The sequence below is a fragment of the Paramormyrops kingsleyae genome, chromosome 7 (genome assembly GCF_048594095.1).
Source record: "Paramormyrops kingsleyae isolate MSU_618 chromosome 7, PKINGS_0.4, whole genome shotgun sequence".
In the NCBI taxonomy this organism is placed as follows: domain Eukaryota; kingdom Metazoa; phylum Chordata; class Actinopteri; order Osteoglossiformes; family Mormyridae; genus Paramormyrops; species Paramormyrops kingsleyae.
The window spans coordinates 33,575,430-33,593,513 of NC_132803.1; the positions used below are offsets into that span (position 1 = coordinate 33,575,430).

At 43.8% G+C, this 18,084-nt stretch overlaps 1 protein-coding gene across 2 annotated transcripts in view; it reads left to right on the forward strand.

Moving 5' to 3' along the window:
• The window catches only part of LOC111841204 (A disintegrin and metalloproteinase with thrombospondin motifs 19), a 75,021-nt gene that overhangs the window by 54,583 nt on the left and 2,354 nt on the right, over positions 1-18,084 (forward strand). For both annotated transcript variants that reach the window (XM_023806793.2, XM_023806794.2), the window contains exons 14-22: positions 730-857; positions 2,452-2,572; positions 5,197-5,277; positions 6,685-6,842; positions 8,707-8,869; positions 9,894-10,029; positions 13,429-13,633; positions 14,578-14,730; positions 15,747-15,924. In XM_023806793.2, coding sequence (XP_023662561.2) covers positions 730-857; positions 2,452-2,572; positions 5,197-5,277; positions 6,685-6,842; positions 8,707-8,869; positions 9,894-10,029; positions 13,429-13,633; positions 14,578-14,730; positions 15,747-15,924 — 1,323 coding nt within the window. The remainder of the gene's footprint in view (positions 1-729; positions 858-2,451; positions 2,573-5,196; positions 5,278-6,684; positions 6,843-8,706; positions 8,870-9,893; positions 10,030-13,428; positions 13,634-14,577; positions 14,731-15,746; positions 15,925-18,084) is intronic.

Here is an 18,084-nt window from a genome sequence, read left to right on the forward strand (position 1 = left end):
GTCTTTTGATGATTGGTGATGCTGGTTAATACGGTAAAACAGGGGCAGGCAACCTTGATCCTGGAATGCCGGTATCCAGCAGCTTTTCCATCCTACCTGGTCTCTGATGAACCACACCTGATCTTAGGCAGATAGGAACTCGTCAGGTAGGATGGAAAACCTGCTGGAGACCAGAACTCCAGGATCAGGCTTGCCTGCCCCTAAGTTAGAACCATAGGCGACTATAGACCCTATTTTTCAAGGGCTGCAGCCACCCAGTATTTTGTCTCAGTGACCCTGAAAACTTTTCATATTTTCATACACATTTAGTGGGCAGGGAGGACGGAGGATGCAGAAGCAGGATTAAGGTTGAAACATAAGGACTAAATCAAACAGAAACAAAAGGGATCACGCAGGATGACTGACACTGACGAACAGGTCTGAACATAGACATAGCAGGGAGTGACATCAATGACAGAACTGGGGAAGACAAGACTGGCAGGTACTTATATACTGGGTAAACGAGGAGATAAACAGGAGGCAGCTGGAGTGAACAAAAGGAGAGACAAACACAGAACAGGTGTGGCCCGTTAGAGCCCTGCTAGGGAGAAAGGGGAGGGGCAGGTAAGCAGGGCATGACATTTAGCATTTTTGTATTATACATTTGCCAGAAGCTAAATGCTGTTACACGCCATGGAAGACTAAGGTGTGCTGAGAGATGAATGACTTTACATCTTCCTTCTCCCCTAGAGAAGCCATGTGCCCTCTTCTGCTCGACATCTGGGAAGGAGCAACCTGTCCTGGTAACAGAGAAGGTCCTGGATGGAACCTACTGTGGCCCACAGGAAACTGGCATTTGTGCCAATGGAACATGTCAGGTGTGTCCCTGAAATTTAGTAGGCTTTAGTATAACATCAGCAAATTTCGTGGTAGCTCCTTGGGCTTGATTATGACATCAGCAGAATTTGATGTGACATTCTGGTATTGCATATGACATCACTAGATGTGCTTAACACCTTGTGCTTGATTACGTCATCAGTAGACGTTGTTGTGGTATCTTGGATTTGATTATGTCATGATGCCTTTTCAGGAAATATCACCAGCCTGATGGGTATAAACCTCAATCTGTGCTAATTTAACTAGAGTACAATGTTATAGATAAAATGACAGTTATCTGTAAGTCAGACATGTAAGCAAATGTTAGTATTAGACTACCTCAACATTTGTTATATGGATACTGATTTTTGAACTTATTAAAAAAACCCAGTATTGTCAAAGACCATGGCAGTTTAATTTAATGTCATAGAAAAGTACTCAACATCCAAACTATACCTATAATTCAGCAATGATGTATAATGTATGCTAACGTGAAATGTGGATGGGAATTAATTCACTTATCAAATAAATCTGTGTTATAGTTGATTGTTCAGTTTCAAAAAGCCCACATTGCCCAGTGCTGTCTGATTGAAGCTGAGGTTTAGGTTACAAAGGCCGCCGCCATTTATTCTTAAAATAAAAGAAGTCCTTTGAGGCGTTCATCTGTGTAAGCAGACTCTGCCATTTGCCTGTAAATTATGCGTCCAACATGAACCTCTGAAATCCCAAACTACCTTGCATCATTTTTATGGGTCCCAGAAGGATGGAGATACGTGCTGTATTTGCAAGACGCTTTTCAAAAGGAGCAATTTCCCAGAAGGAGAAGAAAACACACAACGGAAAAAAAACAAAACAAACACACAGGCGATTAGCTTTGCATACAGAAATATGATTTCCCGTTGCTCGTCGTTAGGGCAAAGTGGCAGGTTAAACAACGAGTAACGCTGTCTGTCCCGACATTGCACTTCTTGCAGGTGACGGGCATAATCTCCCCTTACTTTAGTGCCAAACAGATCAGGTCATCCTTCAGTTTTCTAATACCGAAAAGTCGCTCAGATGATGTACAGTTTTAGGATTTCAGCATTCCTGAAATAACTTGGGGGTGCTGTGTGACTCTTTGGGTTCGAACATTGTGCTTGTGATTCAGAGTTCACGGGGTCGGCAGGGTGATTTTGCCTTTGGGCCTTTAAGCAAGGCCCTTAGTCACAGTTGTTTCAAGGACTTGTTGACACTGTCTTCTCAGTTGTATGTCTCATAAATAAATGTAACATTGTGTTTCCTATGGTTATTAAACAGCTTGTGTAATTGTATGTATATGCACCACTGTAGCTATTTTAATAATCATGTAACCATTTTGAAAGTTAAACAAATTCATAGCTGAGCGGTGATGAAAACCAGTGTATCCTAGCTGCTGAAATTCATGCCTGATTTATGTCATCCAGCTAACTGGTTTTTGCCCCCAGCATGAGAAGTCGAACTGAACAATTTGCAGAAGTCACACACACCTCACCTCCATATATCTGCCGTATATCTGGCCTGGGGTTGTCTGAGGGATGAATTATTGCTTACTTTGCCTTTTCTTGTTGACCTCTCCAGAAGGTGGGTTGTGATGACATCCTGGGATCCCCGGTAAGGGAAGACCACTGCGGAGTTTGTAATGGAAACGGGAAATCCTGCAAGGTCATTAAAGGAGACTTCAACCACACCAGTGGGCCAGGTACGCCAATCAGCTACCTCTCCCAGTCAGCTGCAGTCTGGTTTGGCTGAAAGCCTTTCATTGTGTATGCTAGTTCTTTCCATGTGGTATGTATGAGATGTTTGTCCAGACCCATATTTCAATGCTAACAGCTGGAGATGAACTGCTGAAATTGACACTAAGTGCCTCAATGGTCCAACAGCCATCGCTTTCTTCCCCATCTTGAGTTGAACCAGAGGTATGTATTGTACAGGCCAGTTCTCCCAGAACATCCAGGAGACACCCTGCACCAGCTTGCAGATGTCTAGAAGGAAAATTCTCTGAGTGCCCAAGAGATCCAGGGACACCGACATTCATCCTCATGAAGCCCAATCCATCACGCATAATAAACTGATGTTTCCCGGGAAACTAGTTCCCTAAGTGCAGTTATTCATCTGTGGCTTCCAAATGTGCTCCAAAATTTAACCACACCAACAGAACAGCCCCCCTACTCAAGAAAAATATCAGACGTTCTCTTGTGGCACGGTGGCTCAGCGTGCCGCGCCAATGCCTTACATGTCTACTGTTGGCAGTTCAAATCCTGGTCCCATGTGGTGTGTGTGAAATCTGCCTGTCCCCCCCCTGTTGTGTGCATTTTCTCCTGCGGTTAGGTGGCTTGGTGTCTCTGTATTGTCCATAGTGTGAGTGTTTGGCCTGTATTGTCTGGCCTCCCATCCAGGGTTCTCCCCGACCTTGTGTCCTGTGCTGCCTGGGATTGGGTCCAAACCCCCCGCTCCTGAAATCAGGGTTAGGAAGATGGGTGGATTTCTTGTACTGGGAAGGCAGGATGTCTGGTGTTGGTACAAAAATTTAACAAGTATATATCCTTCCATTACTCCAAAATTTATGTGTAGAGATACAATTTAAAAATTCAGTAAACATTGTCATTTATTATGAGGTTTGCTGCAGAGATTCCCCATGCGGTTTGTGTTGCTGTGTTTACGTGTGTGTCGTTCTCACTACACCACACATTCAGGTTTGTTGCAATTAAACGTAAAGCCTACTCGTGCGTGGGGTCTCCATTAACGATTGTTTATGTCTAACAAAGGGAACGGGCAGGAACATACACGGCCATTTGCCGTATGAACGGAATGGATAAACAAGCCAGTCTTACGCAACACACCCAGCTTTGGATGTTTCACCTTTTCTCGATGGTGGGAAAGATGGCCGACGTGGCTGAAAGGGGTCATAGCAGCCTCCTCTAGCATCTCTCAGGCTGCCAGGGACTCTCTAATGCTGCAGTTTGAGCAAATAGCACAAATTGACGCTGAGTAAGTCCAGCCACAGCAGTGCAAAGCAGAGCGAAGGAGAAAGCTGTAAAATGAGGGGGGGGCTGCCTAAAAGCAGCAGCGCGGGTCATTCGTCTGGAGCTCCCCGCGTCTAACAGTAACCGAACCGTGTAACGGCGTAGTGGAACCCAATAAAAGGACGCCTACACTAAATCAACACGGCGTCTAACATGACAGTACTGGATTCCCCAAGAAGCTGGACCGAGTTTCTGTTCTGAAGGATTTGGCTTACGAGGGATTTCATGTATGAATTGATTTGTTTTTTCGACGTTGTCTAAATGGCCAAAGTTGCCCATAGGTGTGCATGTGTGAGTGAATGGTGGTGGTGAGCCCTGAGTGAGTGAATGGTGGTGGTGAGCCCTGCGTGAGTGAATGGTGTTGGTGAGCCCTGAGTGAGTGAATGGTGGTGGTGAGCCCTGAGTGAGTGAATGGTGGTGGTGAGCCCTGCGTGAGTGAATGGTGTTGGTGAGCCCTGAGTGAGTGAATGGTGGTGGTGAGCCCTGAGTGAGTGAATGGTGGTGGTGAGCCCTGCGTGAGTGAATGGTGTTGGTGAGCCCTGAGTGAGTGAATGGTGGTGGTGAGCCCTGAGTGAGTGAATGGTGGTGGTGAGCCCTGAGTGAGTGAATGGTGGTGGTGAGCCCTGAGTGAGTGAATGGTGGTGGTGAGCCCTGTGTGAGTGAATGGTGTTGGTGAGCCCTGAGTGAGTGAATGGTGGTGGTGAGCCCTGCGTGAGTGAATGGTGTTGGTGAGCCCTGTGTGAGTGAATGGTGCTGGTGAGCCCTGTGTGAGTGAATGGTGGTGGTGAGCCCTGTGTGAGTGGATGGATGGATGGATGGATGGATGTTGTGCCAGTGGTCGTTGCATGACCTAATAATGGTGTTATTTTGCCTTTATAAGAAGGCACAAGGAAGGTAAATACATTGTTCTTAAAAACTGCAGAGGGATGCAGCTGGCTGGGTTGGGCTCCAGCTCTTCCAGGGAGCCTCACCAGGGTACGTGGTTAGGAGATGGATGTAGGAAATGAACACATTGCCTGTCCATCTTATCTACTTATACATTCAATTTATTCATTTTCCCACCATCTTCCAACCACTCATTTTGGTCAAATTAACAAAAATGACAAATCATATCCTGATCAACTTTATGATTGTCTTTCCATTAATAGTTAATGTCTGACAAAGACTCATGGAGCCACTCATTCATGAGTGAGAGATTGGGGACCTCGGTGCTGGGAAGTATGTTTGTCTCACTTCCACCAGGAGGGGGCGACACTCCCCCCCCCCCCCCAATCATCTCTGTCTATTGTCTGTCCCTCAGGCTATGTGGAGGCTGTGGTCATTCCCACCGGAGCGAGGAGGATTAGGGTGGTGGAGGGGAAGCCGGCGCAGAGCTACCTTGGTAGGGATTTGCACATCCCCCTAACCTCTTCTGATCCACATTCCCTATTATTTCTTTGCCTCAATGTTAAACTTAATTCACTTCTGTCATCATTGTGAAATGTGTTCATACGCTTCCATGCCACAGCACCAGACAGTCCTGGGGTACAGTTACAGTGAAGTACCTTGATCACAGTCACACCAGACACGTATATACAGGCAGCATTCAACACACATAAAACTGACTTAATTAAACGCAGACTTACGCAAAAAATATCTGAGATACACAGAGTTTACGGAATTTTCACTTCATCTTTCCATTTATTTAATATGTTTTCTTTTGTACGTATTACTAGTGTATTTCTTGCTTATGTGTTTTTTGCCATAAGGTGTCTGACTTACATAACATTAGACTTACGCAAGGGTTTGCAGAACAGATTACTTACGTCAGTTGAGAACTGCCTTTACAACACTTTTGATCACAGAGTCTGCGTACCAGATCTCGACAAGACCAAAATTATTATTATTATTATTATTATAATAATTATTATTGTTGTTGTTCTGTTACGATAGGGTACTTTTTTACACAGACTTGTACCGACTTGTACACATAATGTTCTCAAAACGCAGAGAAACTCTCATCCCTCCGTATGTGTGCTCACCCCCCCCCACCCCCATTTCTCATGTGGGAGTGATTGAGTCGAAGGAGCTGTAATACGTATCAGCTGACAGCTACTAGGGGGACAGCTCCCCCGGCGAGCGAAGCCAAACCGCACGGAATCGCTCCCATCATTCAGTGGGGTGCAGCACCCCCCCCCCCTCCCCCCCGGTGTCCCAGGCTGCTCGCGTCCTAGGTGGCCTCAGGTTGGCGGGGGGGAGCAAATGGGTAAAAGAGGTGTATACTACACTTGTTCATACAGCAAAACAATAAAATGTAATATATATGTATGATTTTCATAAAATTAAAACACTGTATGAAAGTGGATAACACTCCCTCCATTTGAGTCAATTTTGTTATATGGGATACAGGGGCACTTCTAGGACTTTTTAAGGTGGGGTGCAGAAGACGCCAGCCTTATGATTAGCCAATGATGTATTTCAAATCAGTGAGTGACAGGGAAGGGGAACGTTGCAGGCCTATCAGCTTTCAGCTGGGGCCAGTGCCCCTCCGACCCCGCCCCTGTACATACTCCTGAAAAGATTAATTTCAAGCAGTAATTCTGGCTCCATAGGACAGTCACCTCTTAAAACATCAACTCTCAGCTGTCATCTGAAGCTTGCTGCTGTGTCCCCCTTTGTACTTTGATAACAAAAGATCTTACATTAGCTATAATTTATTTACACATGATCTGTCCATCTGTATGTTCAATTAGAGTGTGTTCACAGTGGACATGGTTTAGTAACTGTGAATGACTTGCATGCTTTGCAGCACTTAAGGACACCAGCAAGCATTCCATAAACAGCGACTGGAAAATCGAGCACCCAGGCTCTTTCAACATTGCTGGCACGACAGTCCACTATGTCAGAAGGGGATTATGGGAGAAGATGTCAGCCAAAGGTCCAACCACATCCCCTCTGCATCTCATGGTAAGAACATGCCTGTGTTTTACCCTTAGATCACCCTTTATACTTATCAGGACTGAATCTGAATTTGAAAAAACATGGAGATTGGATACCAAACTTTGTGGCTAGCTATTATGCACAAAACCGTGGTTTCATCACTTGGAATATGTTATTCTCTGTGCCAGAATTGCGACAGAATCACAGTCTTAATCTATTACTAGTTCACTTACTGTGACACCATAAATCTCCTGCCATTCTGACATTAATAATTCAATGTTGCATTACAACTACTGCTATTGTGGTCATTCACTCATTATGACATAACTCACTCATGATGACATTGCAATAAATTATTACTCGCTGATTCACTATGTAACTCACTGATAATGATACCACAATAGATGGCCACTCACAGATTCTCTGCCCTCCATTGCAGTACTGAGCTGTTAGTATAGTTAGCTTTAACATACCTGGCCATTCTCGTCCAATCTCTCTCATTAACAGGGTGTTTTTGGCCACAGAAACGCCATTGACTGGATGTGTTCTGTTCATAGCACCATTCTCTGTAAACTGTAAATTGTAGTGCATGAAAATCACAGGAGGGAGGCTGTTTCTGAGATTCTGGATCCATCATGTCTGGCACCAGCAATCATACCTCATTTAACGAACTCACTTCAAACAAACCCCTTAGTCGTCTATCTGCACGGTAACTGAACCTCTGGCCCCCATCTGCATGCTGTTTGCACTATAATCACATGACTTGCTCTTCAGACGTGCATTTTTACATTAATTAGCTGCTGTTATTCTTGTTTGACTTCTTATAAAAACGCGCGAACACCATTGTAGACTTTGAAAAAATAATTGGATATTTGTGTCCCTTTTCACTTTGGATTCTTTGTGTTTGCCTTGTTTTGGTATTTCACACTTTTTCCTCTGTCCATCTTGATTTTTTTCATATTTTTTTCCAATCACATATAGTAGATGTAGTGCCACCTCAGGACATACTGTGTCATAATAAAGCTAAATCACTATTAGTGATCAGTGTGCTATAGGAATGGAAGCAGGGATGAATCAAATCAATACCTGACCTTTTCCACTCGCAGCCCTGTCATGTGTGAGATTACCAGGTTATCACTTTAACGGGATTACCTCCTGACAAGCCTTTGGGATTCACTAACGCCTCTAATTAGATTAAAGTGTTGGAGGTCTGTGCACTAGGCTGCAGAGCAGGACTCTGGTGGAGTCTGTGGAGAGGAGATAAATGTTGGGGGACTGTGTTTGGCGAGTGATTTAAAATATGACTGAGCAGAACGAAATGTCGTTTGAACAGAGCTTTGCATTTTTATAACGTTCAGAAGACAGGAGTCGTATGTATTTTCGTCTTCCTATTTAAGAGTGTAAATCTTACAGCTTAACAGTAAATCCATCCATATATCTTCTAACCACTTATCCTAGTCCGGGTAAATGATAAGCTGTAAATGATAAAGATACGTTGCTGGAGTACATGAAAAAAACAGCATGTGGTGAAACTACGGACAGTAGATTCAGCGAGTCGGTTTTGAGGAATTCCCTGATACTCCTCATGTTTGTGGAAAGCCTACTGGTATCATCCTAGGGCAATACTAGCAGATAATAGGTTAAGTCGGTGTTTCTCAACTCTGTCCTCGGGGGACCCCCAGGCAGTCCACGTTTTTGCTCCCTCCCAGCTCCCTGCCAGACAGTCTGGACGTCCCTGAGGACCGGTTTGAGAAAGACTGGGTTAAGTAACTGACCTCCTTATCTGAAGTAGCAGGAGGGATTCTGTCCTGTTGAAAATGCTCCTAAAACATCACCGTATGAGTTTCAGAGACTTTGGTTGAGCGCCTCAAGGTGTATGATGTCACGGCAGGTGCTGCTCTTAACGAACCAGAGCTATGGAATCCATTATGAGTACACCATACCCATGGAGCAGCCCCCGGAGTCCCAGAAAGGCCTGGCCAGCAAGGCCAGCGAGCCCATCTTCATGTGGACCCACTCAGGCTGGGAGGACTGCCATGCCGTCTGCGGAGGAGGTACCAGGATTGCTTCAGCTGGAACTTGTCATTTCCTGTTCAGAAGACATGTTTGAAGTACTCTCTGTAAAGAGGAAACACTTGAAAATATATATTTTTAACATGTTATTCATTCGTCCTATTTATACAGCAACCGCAAACACCTGAATCCTTACCTTTTTATTGGGTTTCCTGACAGTACATGATAGACCACAATTTGAAAGGTATCATTAGGGAAACCACAAATATTTATTCATTATGAGGCCATGAAATATGAAAGAGCAGAAGAAACTGGTATTTCAGATATTACAGGACTCAGTTGAGCGGGGGAGTGGAAGATGTGCTTTGAGCCAAATCCCATTGGTTGTTTTATTGGATTCTTATTGAGTTAAACCAAGAAGCGATTAACAGCATACAGTAATCCTGCTCACTGGTGGTTTCTCCATTAATCACAGAGTGATCACGAATTTATCGCTAGTTTATCCTCAATGCCCCCCCATAGAGTTTCAAATGGTATCTTCCACAAGGAGGCTGCATTTTCGCCAAGACTAGCACTAAAGCTAAACTATTACTGATTCGCCAGAGTCTGTATATGCTGCTTCCGGGTCATTTTTTCTATAAAGTGGCCTTTGTCTCCTTGTTTTTGCCATATATGTTGGTTTATCCAGGAACAAGTTACATCTCTGCCGCTGCTGATTCTGATGTCATGCTCTGATGTATGACTTCTTACAGCACTGTTATATTGCCTGGTTTATTCTGCATTAGTGTGATGGCTTGTCAAACAGGGATTTAAATTAAAATAAAAAGTTATTTTCTGATAAAGAAAAACACCATAAATATTAGTATCATATGTCATATAAACAGCCCAATAAGATTTTCACTGAAGCCAATTGGGTCAATTTCAGACAGTCAAATAAACCATCAAAATTGAGTTTTTTGAAACATTTACATTTCCAGTTTCAAAAGTGTTTAGACTGGATCCCCTTCAAACTTCCACGGTTATTCTGCCGAAGTTTGCGTCATGTGATATTTCTGATGTTTCCAGGGGAAAGGAGATCCACAGTCACCTGCACCAAGATCGTCAACAAGACAACAAGCCTGGTGGACAACAGGAAGTGTCGTCACCTGACTAGACCAGAGCCACAGGTCCGCAAGTGCAACGAGCAGCCCTGCCAGACGAGGTATGGGGGCCTACGCTTTCACCAAGTATAATCGCAGCCAAGAGTTTTCTCTCTGCTTTAGTCGTTTTCAGATCTTCGTTACGCTTAGCTGTCGTCATGCTTGCCTGAATGCACAGCTTCTGACAGGCTCATTCACAGTGACTTTATCACATGACGCTGTAGGGGAGATCTCATTGGAGCAGAAGCTACCCAATGACCCATCAGTACCAGGGCAGCCATCGGTGATTTTTTTCAGGGCAATACTCCTGCAGTGGGCCATCTTTGGTAATGTCACACAAGAGAAGAGTATTGTGAGGGTGTAGATGAGGATTCTGGGACACTCACTGTTGTCTTGCAGTCCTTTTGGTGACTATTGTCTATAGAGCCCTCAGCATAAAAACATCTCACTTTGCGACATCTCTCAGCACACCTGCTGATGGCCAGTTTCATTGCCAGAGTCTTGGTGTCGACACAAAGATAGCAGTGTTCCTTATCCCTTTGATGGAGAAAAAAAGCATAATTAAGCCAAAGTGCTGTGTTGTGTTGAAAAACATGCAGTCTTTTCAAAGAAAGAACGCAGTTGTGATGTTCTTGAGAAAACCACAAGACAAATTGCACCTGGGGAGCCTTGTGTAGTCGCGTGATTAAAGGGGATTGAATGTCAGGTGACCATAAATATCATAGATCTGAAATGTGAAAACCCTACAACAAAGATGCAGTTCTGTGACTCTGTAACATCATCGAGATCAGCCATAAAATTAATGCATAGTCATTTGTAATACAATGTTTTTATACAATTCAGGAATAAGGGGATTGTAATGAGATTAGACAAGTGTTTTGGACATTTTTTAAGTTAAACATGAGTCCATATTGACTTTTAGTGCTCTAGGGACCGTGATGTTTTCTGGTTTCTCTCCATCTCGGCACACTTGTAAATCTAAATTCTGAATGAAATTTGTCTCAAATGCTTGCAGAAGTACATCCATGAAATCACCCCTGATGGATTACTGTAAAGAGTTATTTCGTTTTTCTTGCAACACGTATTTGACCGTCTTAATCGAAAAATTATGCATTTTCTTGGAGAAATTGTAATTTGGCATGCGCTCCTGTCATAAATTCAGGACTACTCATGTGTGTGTGTGTTTTTTAACATATCACACTAGAACTGGCAGTAAACTGAAAATGGAATAGGTTTTCTTAGGCTATGCGTGTTGGCACTATAGAATACTTTACAGTTGGCGTAACGCACGGAATGAAGAATTCCTTCCTGCTACAATATGACAGATTATCATGCTTTACCACCACATTGTTAGAATGATTTTTGCCTGTAAATGATATAATCAGCATTGTTTTCTTTAGCTGTTGGTAGAGAAACGCTAAATCATCTCCTTGAGATACTGAAATGTTTTCTCAAAAAAATCTCATGGGTCTCAATGTGTTTGGCTGATATTTTGAGGGAAAAAATGTTGTAATATCTCATTCACAGCAGGCGTTCTAATTGCTATGACAGAATTACTTTATAATGAGTCATTTTTTATCATATGGTCCAACTAATATATATTTTTTTAAACGCTGGACTTTATGTGAAGTTTGACCACAGCCATTACTATGAAATTGTAAGTTTGGCAAACGGTTGTTTTTTTGGCTTAAGACAGCTTTCGGAAGAGAGAAACTTTGCCCAGTACAGCCGTATTTCCTCTCACACGGCATAACCCTGACGAATAAACAGTTCATCTTTAATCTCACATTTGTATCTGCGATACATCATGTCATCCGGAGAAACAAATGCGGAATATGGTTCGGCGGTAATAGAGTACAATCCCGCAAATTGAATGACGCGATAACGAAGTGCAGACACTGCAATCTTCTGTCTGAGTAGGAGACACTGATAGGGGTAAGATCACGTCATGCTGCAGTCTGGCTGAGCTTCTGCCAACTGGCCCTCACAGCCTCTCATCCCACTGATCTCCCCGAAGATCCGTCTCCGAAGGTTGAAAGTGACACCAACCAATCCCCCTCCGCTCTCTCTCCTGATCCCTGTAGTGTTTCTGCCCTCACATCTGTCTCCCAGATGATCCGTCATGCAGACCCGGGCCGCAGGCCTGGGCACTGGCATCTGATGGCACTGGCATCCTTCTGGCAAGTGAGCGGCAAATTAGATAGAGATTAATTTATTATAGATTAAATAATTAGAGATTAATTCCTGCGATGCCATCACGTGGAGGGGGGGGGGGGGTGCGCCTCAGTGGATTATGACACTCCGTCGGTCATCTCAAGGTCGCGGGTTTAAAGCCCACAGGGTCGGCAGACTGATTTCGCTTTTCGGCCGGTGGCTCCTAATCCGGATTGTTCCAGGGACATTGTCCTCAAAAGAACGCAGGTCACTCTGGATGAAGGAGTTTGCTAAGTAAGTGTATAATTGTATACTGGTAAATAGGACAATCTGCCCCTGCTGCATGACCTCGCTGACCATAATGCATGAGTTATACGAGGGGTGGGCAATCTTATCCGCAAAGGGCTGGTGTGTCTGCAGGTTTTTGGGATAACCTGTAGGTCAGCTGTTCAAACCCAGGCGTGAGGACTCTTCAGCCAATCAGTCCTCTAATTAGTACTCTAATTAGGGAGTTGCAGCCAAAACCTGCATACACACCGGCCCTTTTCGGACAAGATTGCCCACCCCTGAGTTATACCAATGGAGGATGCACCCCATTGCGAAAGTTACTGACTGGAACACAGGAAGCAAAAAAGAGACACATCACCACTTCTGCGGCGTCTTTCCGGCCTGCTTGCCCTTCTGCCTGTGATCTCTCCCCTGTTTGCCCTGAGCCGTACCACTGTCCATCCTGCCAGCAGAAGCAGCACCAGCAACTGCCTGCCATCACTTGCCCGCCCCCCAGCTTTGAGACTCAAATGTTAAGATTGGGACAGTGTGAACTGGGACTTTGCCATCTTGCCCATTTTCCTTCCCCTGCCGGTCCCTGGAGGATGGGCTCCCCCTCTGAGTCTGGTTCCACCCAAAGTTTCTTCCTTCTAGGGAGTTTTTCCTTGCCACTGTCGTCTCTGGCTTGTTCACTGTGGGCTTTGGGCAGGGATGCTGTAAAGCACTTTGAGACGACATAATGTTGTGAGAACGCACTATACAAAATAAAAATTGAATTTTAGTTCAATATTTTCTAGCAAGGCTCAGAACCTTCTAAAATGCCCCAGGGAGCTGAATAAATGGCTTGACCCTGTGCTTAGACCCCAAACGTTGCTCACAGCTGTACATATGTGTGTGTATGTCTCAGGCAAGATGGGATATGCAATGAACCGGTACTCTTACTTGTACTTCTGCAAAGGGCAAATAAAAGTGTAATTTCATCATTTTAGTTGAAGTATGTTTTGCAGTTGCTCTGGGTTTCATGTCCTCTGACACTCTAGGTGGATGATGACGGAATGGACGTCATGCTCGCGGACGTGTGGAAGGGGCTCCCAGAGCAGACAGGTGGCGTGTACCCTGCAGCTGCGCAACGGCTCCCTGGTGAAGGCGAAGGATCGCGACTGCGCAGGCCCCAAGCCTGCGCACACGCAGCGCTGCGAGGGCCAGGACTGCCTCACCGTGTGGGAGGCCGGCATGTGGTCTGAGGTAGGCCCGCTGTCACATGACTCACTGTTGCTAAGGGACTGTTGTCAGGCACCTGTGGCCATGAGTATCGACACCCTGACCCCCACCTGTCAGTCATCCAGCGAGGGCACACCCCCTTTCCCTAAGGCTCTTACCTGAAGTTATAAAAACCTGGTTTATTTAAACGCTACTTTTTTTTTAGCTTTATATTAGCTGTTTATTTCCCAAATGCACAACATTACAGCATACAGCTGTAGATGCAGGCAATCAAATGAGTTTCCCTGAGAGCTCCATCATAAACGTCACGCATATAAAGATAAATAAAAGATAAATAACAATAAGATAATAACAGAATGTAAGAAAAAAACTGAAATGTGGAAAATCTGTTCTTTGTTTTTTTGAATAGCAGCATATTTGCTCATCTGAGCAAATGTGCTTATTTAAGAATCATAGCAGCTGAATTTTTGATTATTACATCAGCACAGTGTGACTTCAGTGCTCAGGCTATGTGGTGAATGTGAGTTCTTTCCTGGTGGGTAGCGAGTGAAGACGTCCAAAACTCAATCCTATCAGACGTCGCATTGTGAGGGAGGAATCGGCCTCGTCTGCTTGCTGTGGTGCGCAGTAATGAAATCCATGCTGACCTTCTGATTCTCTCTCTCCCTATATATATACATATACTGTATACAATCCCCCTTCCCAAGCTGTGATTTAAGGGCACCTTAAAAGCCAGTTATGAGCAGGGCTGTAATTCACCTGGGGAAGTGGCTGTGAGGACTTAACATGAAACAGCTGCTGGCAGAGGGAGGCTTAGCTGGGAGAGCATCAGGAGGGGCATCGCTCTGGCTTTGAAGCCGCCCTCGGGGGCCGCGACATGCAGGGGCAGAAGCGGGTGGGAGGGGCTCTGTGGACGGGACAGGCCTAGGCGAGAAGCGCCCCCAGGGACTCTGTGTTCTGTGCTCCAGTGCTCTGTGAAGTGTGGTCGGGGGATCCGGTACCGACCCGTGAAGTGCACCAACCCGCGGAAGAAGTGTGACCTGTCGACGGTCCCGCGCGAGGTGGAGGACTGTGAGGACTACTCTAGGTGCTACGTCTGGAGGACGGGCGACTGGGCCAAGGTGTGGTGCCCCCCCCTCCCCGCATCATGTTTTTATTTTACCTCAGAATCAGCATATCTGTCAGAGAGGAGTCTAGAGGTGGCTAACCATGCTTAACAGTGGCGGCAAAAACTTAAATAACTGATTAATAACTGACTGTTGAAGAGAAATCTAGAGGATTGACAGTTGGCAGTGGGTCCTGGGACTATTTTTATTGGGTCATGGGGAATGTGGTTAAAAAAATTCCAAAACTGAATTGTTGAATAGAATTAATTTGAAATTATTTTTAAAAAAACATTTTTATGTTGATTTAGGTGTGATTTACTATTACTGCAGCATTTTTGCAAAATAAATTTGGTTCAAAATTTAAAAAATTTGAGTCATGACTTAATGACCAAGGAAAAATGTAGGTCCTCAGGCTAAAGGACTTGAGAACTGCTGGTCTAGAAAGTTCAGCTTCCCACCCGTAACATGCTGAGGTAACATGAATATCACACACATGCCTGGCTATGTCATATTTTCACATTTTGTGCAGGTGCACCTCAAGCCTGTTAAGCTTTATGGCAATGAACAATTGTGGAAAAAATGGCTACTTTTACTGTGAAGAGATTTTTTTTTTTAATGAACTAATGTAACATGACTTGTGTCCACCCCTGAGTTTCACGGTCGTGGGAGTTTTACTTACGCAAAAATGTTCTGAGGGCAGAATGAAAAATGATTGGTCCAGAGAGATGATCAATCAATGTGTAAGTAAAACCCCCATGAGCCTATTGCACACTGTTCTGTGTTTTGTACTTTTGTTCTATTTGTTATTTGTTTCTACAACATATTGTGAAAACTCTCCCCCTGTCACTTCCTGTTTGTATGTCGCCCCATACTTCTGAAAGAGTATTATTTCTAATTGACTCTGTTTTTCTGATGGACTTTCTCTAATACTGGAGCAGACCCTCTGAAGGATGGTCCTTTTGGGCCTCCGTACAGTGACAGTACCCTGTTTGTCCTCCATTGACCCAGCCTGTGCTGTCCCTCCCATGCAGTGCTCCGTGACGTGCGGCAAAGGAATGCAGTCGAGGGTGATCCAGTGCATGCACAAGATCACGGGGCGGCACAGCCGTGAGTGCTTTTCGTCTGAGAAGCCAGCGGCCTACCGGCCGTGCCAGCAGCAGCCATGCAACGAGCGGGTCAACGTCAATACTATCACCTCGCCGCGGCTTGGCAAGTGTCCCGTCCTCTGTCTCGACGCCCAAGCTTTTGTGGCCGTCGTGTTTAGTTTATTATTGGTAAATTAATGTATCAGCATTGAGCCTTATTGAGATGTTTGAGCCAAAAGTGTGAGCAACAAGTGTTTTATTGACCAGCAAACCAGCAAAAGTTATTGGCCATGAAAATTAGTCAGCAAAGAAAAAAAGACCCGCAATTCATTAAATTGATATTACACTTTATTTGGTAGATGCTATTATCCAAAGTAACATACATTTTTTTGAGAGAATTGGGTCAGACAGTCCCTGGAGGAACTGGGAGTTATGGGCTTTGCTCAAGGGGTCAAAAGTGAAATCACTCTACCAACCCTGGGATTTGAACCCGCGACCTTCCTACCTGAGCCATACATCACATCATCTTGGTTTGGTGAACCAGCTGAACTCTAAGATGAGGTGCCATGATTGCTACAGTAGACCCAGTCATGATTAGTGATCTCCTCACATGTTTTAACCCATGAGTCACAGCACCAGTTTAACAGATGTGACACTGACCCGTGACTGAACCCACTTGTAACCAGCACAACTTAACGGGCTGGAGGATTTGTCTGCCAGCACAGGGACACAAACAAGTCCTGATGTCATCGCCAAGGGGTGACATCATTGTCGCAGTGGACTCACTTGATAAGACATCGAGATGAGCATCCACTACATGCATTTATGTTTTATTGTCTTAATGATTAACAAAGGGCTTTTGCAACCCAACAGAGGGATAGACGAGCTGAAAACACATTTAAGCATTTAAACAAGATTGATATTGATTTAGATGCTGTCATACTGTAGAAAGTCAGTTCATAGAAGAAAATAAAAACCACATTGTGTAGAAAAGTAACAACTCAAAGTATAACAGACTGTTTAAGGTCTATGTTAGAAGTTTCATACCTAGGGTTGGCCTAAGGGTATATTGCTGGAAAGTCATGAAAACCTATTCATGGTTGAAATATTAAATTTTCTGGCAAAAATGTATGGTTTTAATGGGATTTATACGACTTAAAAGTTAGCTTAAGTTTAAAAAACGATGTGCAGGATAAACTAGGATACAGTTATAATTGTGTTTGTATTTTCCTTTACCTTTCTATACACCTACTAGGTTTGAATGTATTTTGTTCTCATCATATTCTTTACATTTATAGTATTGTGCAATATTTAAAGTATCTTTCAGGTAACTCTTTCAAGAGTTTCAAAACCTGGTTTTACCAGTAAAATGGACTGTACGCCCCGCTTCAGTTGTTTACATTCTTATTTTAAAACCTACACAGAATGGCTAAAAATGTTATTTCTTCAGGGAAAGAAAATCTATATATTTTAAAATTAAGAGGGAAACCGTCTGTAAGGGGATATTGTTTATAGTCAAGGTTTTTACACGATTTAATCTAAAAGCAGCTGCTGGGTGACACGTAGGAGGCGGCTACAATTCGCCCCTAATAATTATATTATTATTATAAGATGCAATTTCAAATCTGTTTCAGATTAAGTCAGACGTATCTGTATTATAACCCACCAAACCGTTTTCATTATAACACACATTCGGCGGTAGGCCTATTTTTTTAATTTTCTGAAAATGCTTTTATATTTATCGACCGTGCTTTTAAAATTTTCCTAAAGTGTTTTTTCCCGGCAGCGCTTTTTAATTTGGCTTTTAACAAACCGGTTTGTTTTATTTGCTTTGCAGAGGCATGGATGCGTTTGGCGCTGCATTCAGCGATTTCGCTTTTTTTCTTTTTCCGTCTCCCAGTTTTACTGCATTTTAATAAGCGCCTCAACTTCCCATTTAACTAACTCTTTATATAGCTCTTTTCATAATCTTTGTTGGTCATTTTTGCGATTAAGCTACGAAATGCAGTGCCGACTCCCTCGAGTCGACAGCAATAAAAGTTGGCAAATTGTGGTTGTTATACTCTAATTACGATCCGCTTAGTTTCATTTCGAAAACGGAAGTTTCACAGATTTACAGGTGGCTTCTCGTAATATTAATTAAAATGCAGTAGTTACAGGGTTTTGTTACGTTAACAAAGCAGTTTTATACAACATCGCCACCTATAGGTGAAAATATCAGGGCTCATGCACGGTTTATTTAATTAATAATGATACTTTATTTACCATACGTCACTCGGTAAAT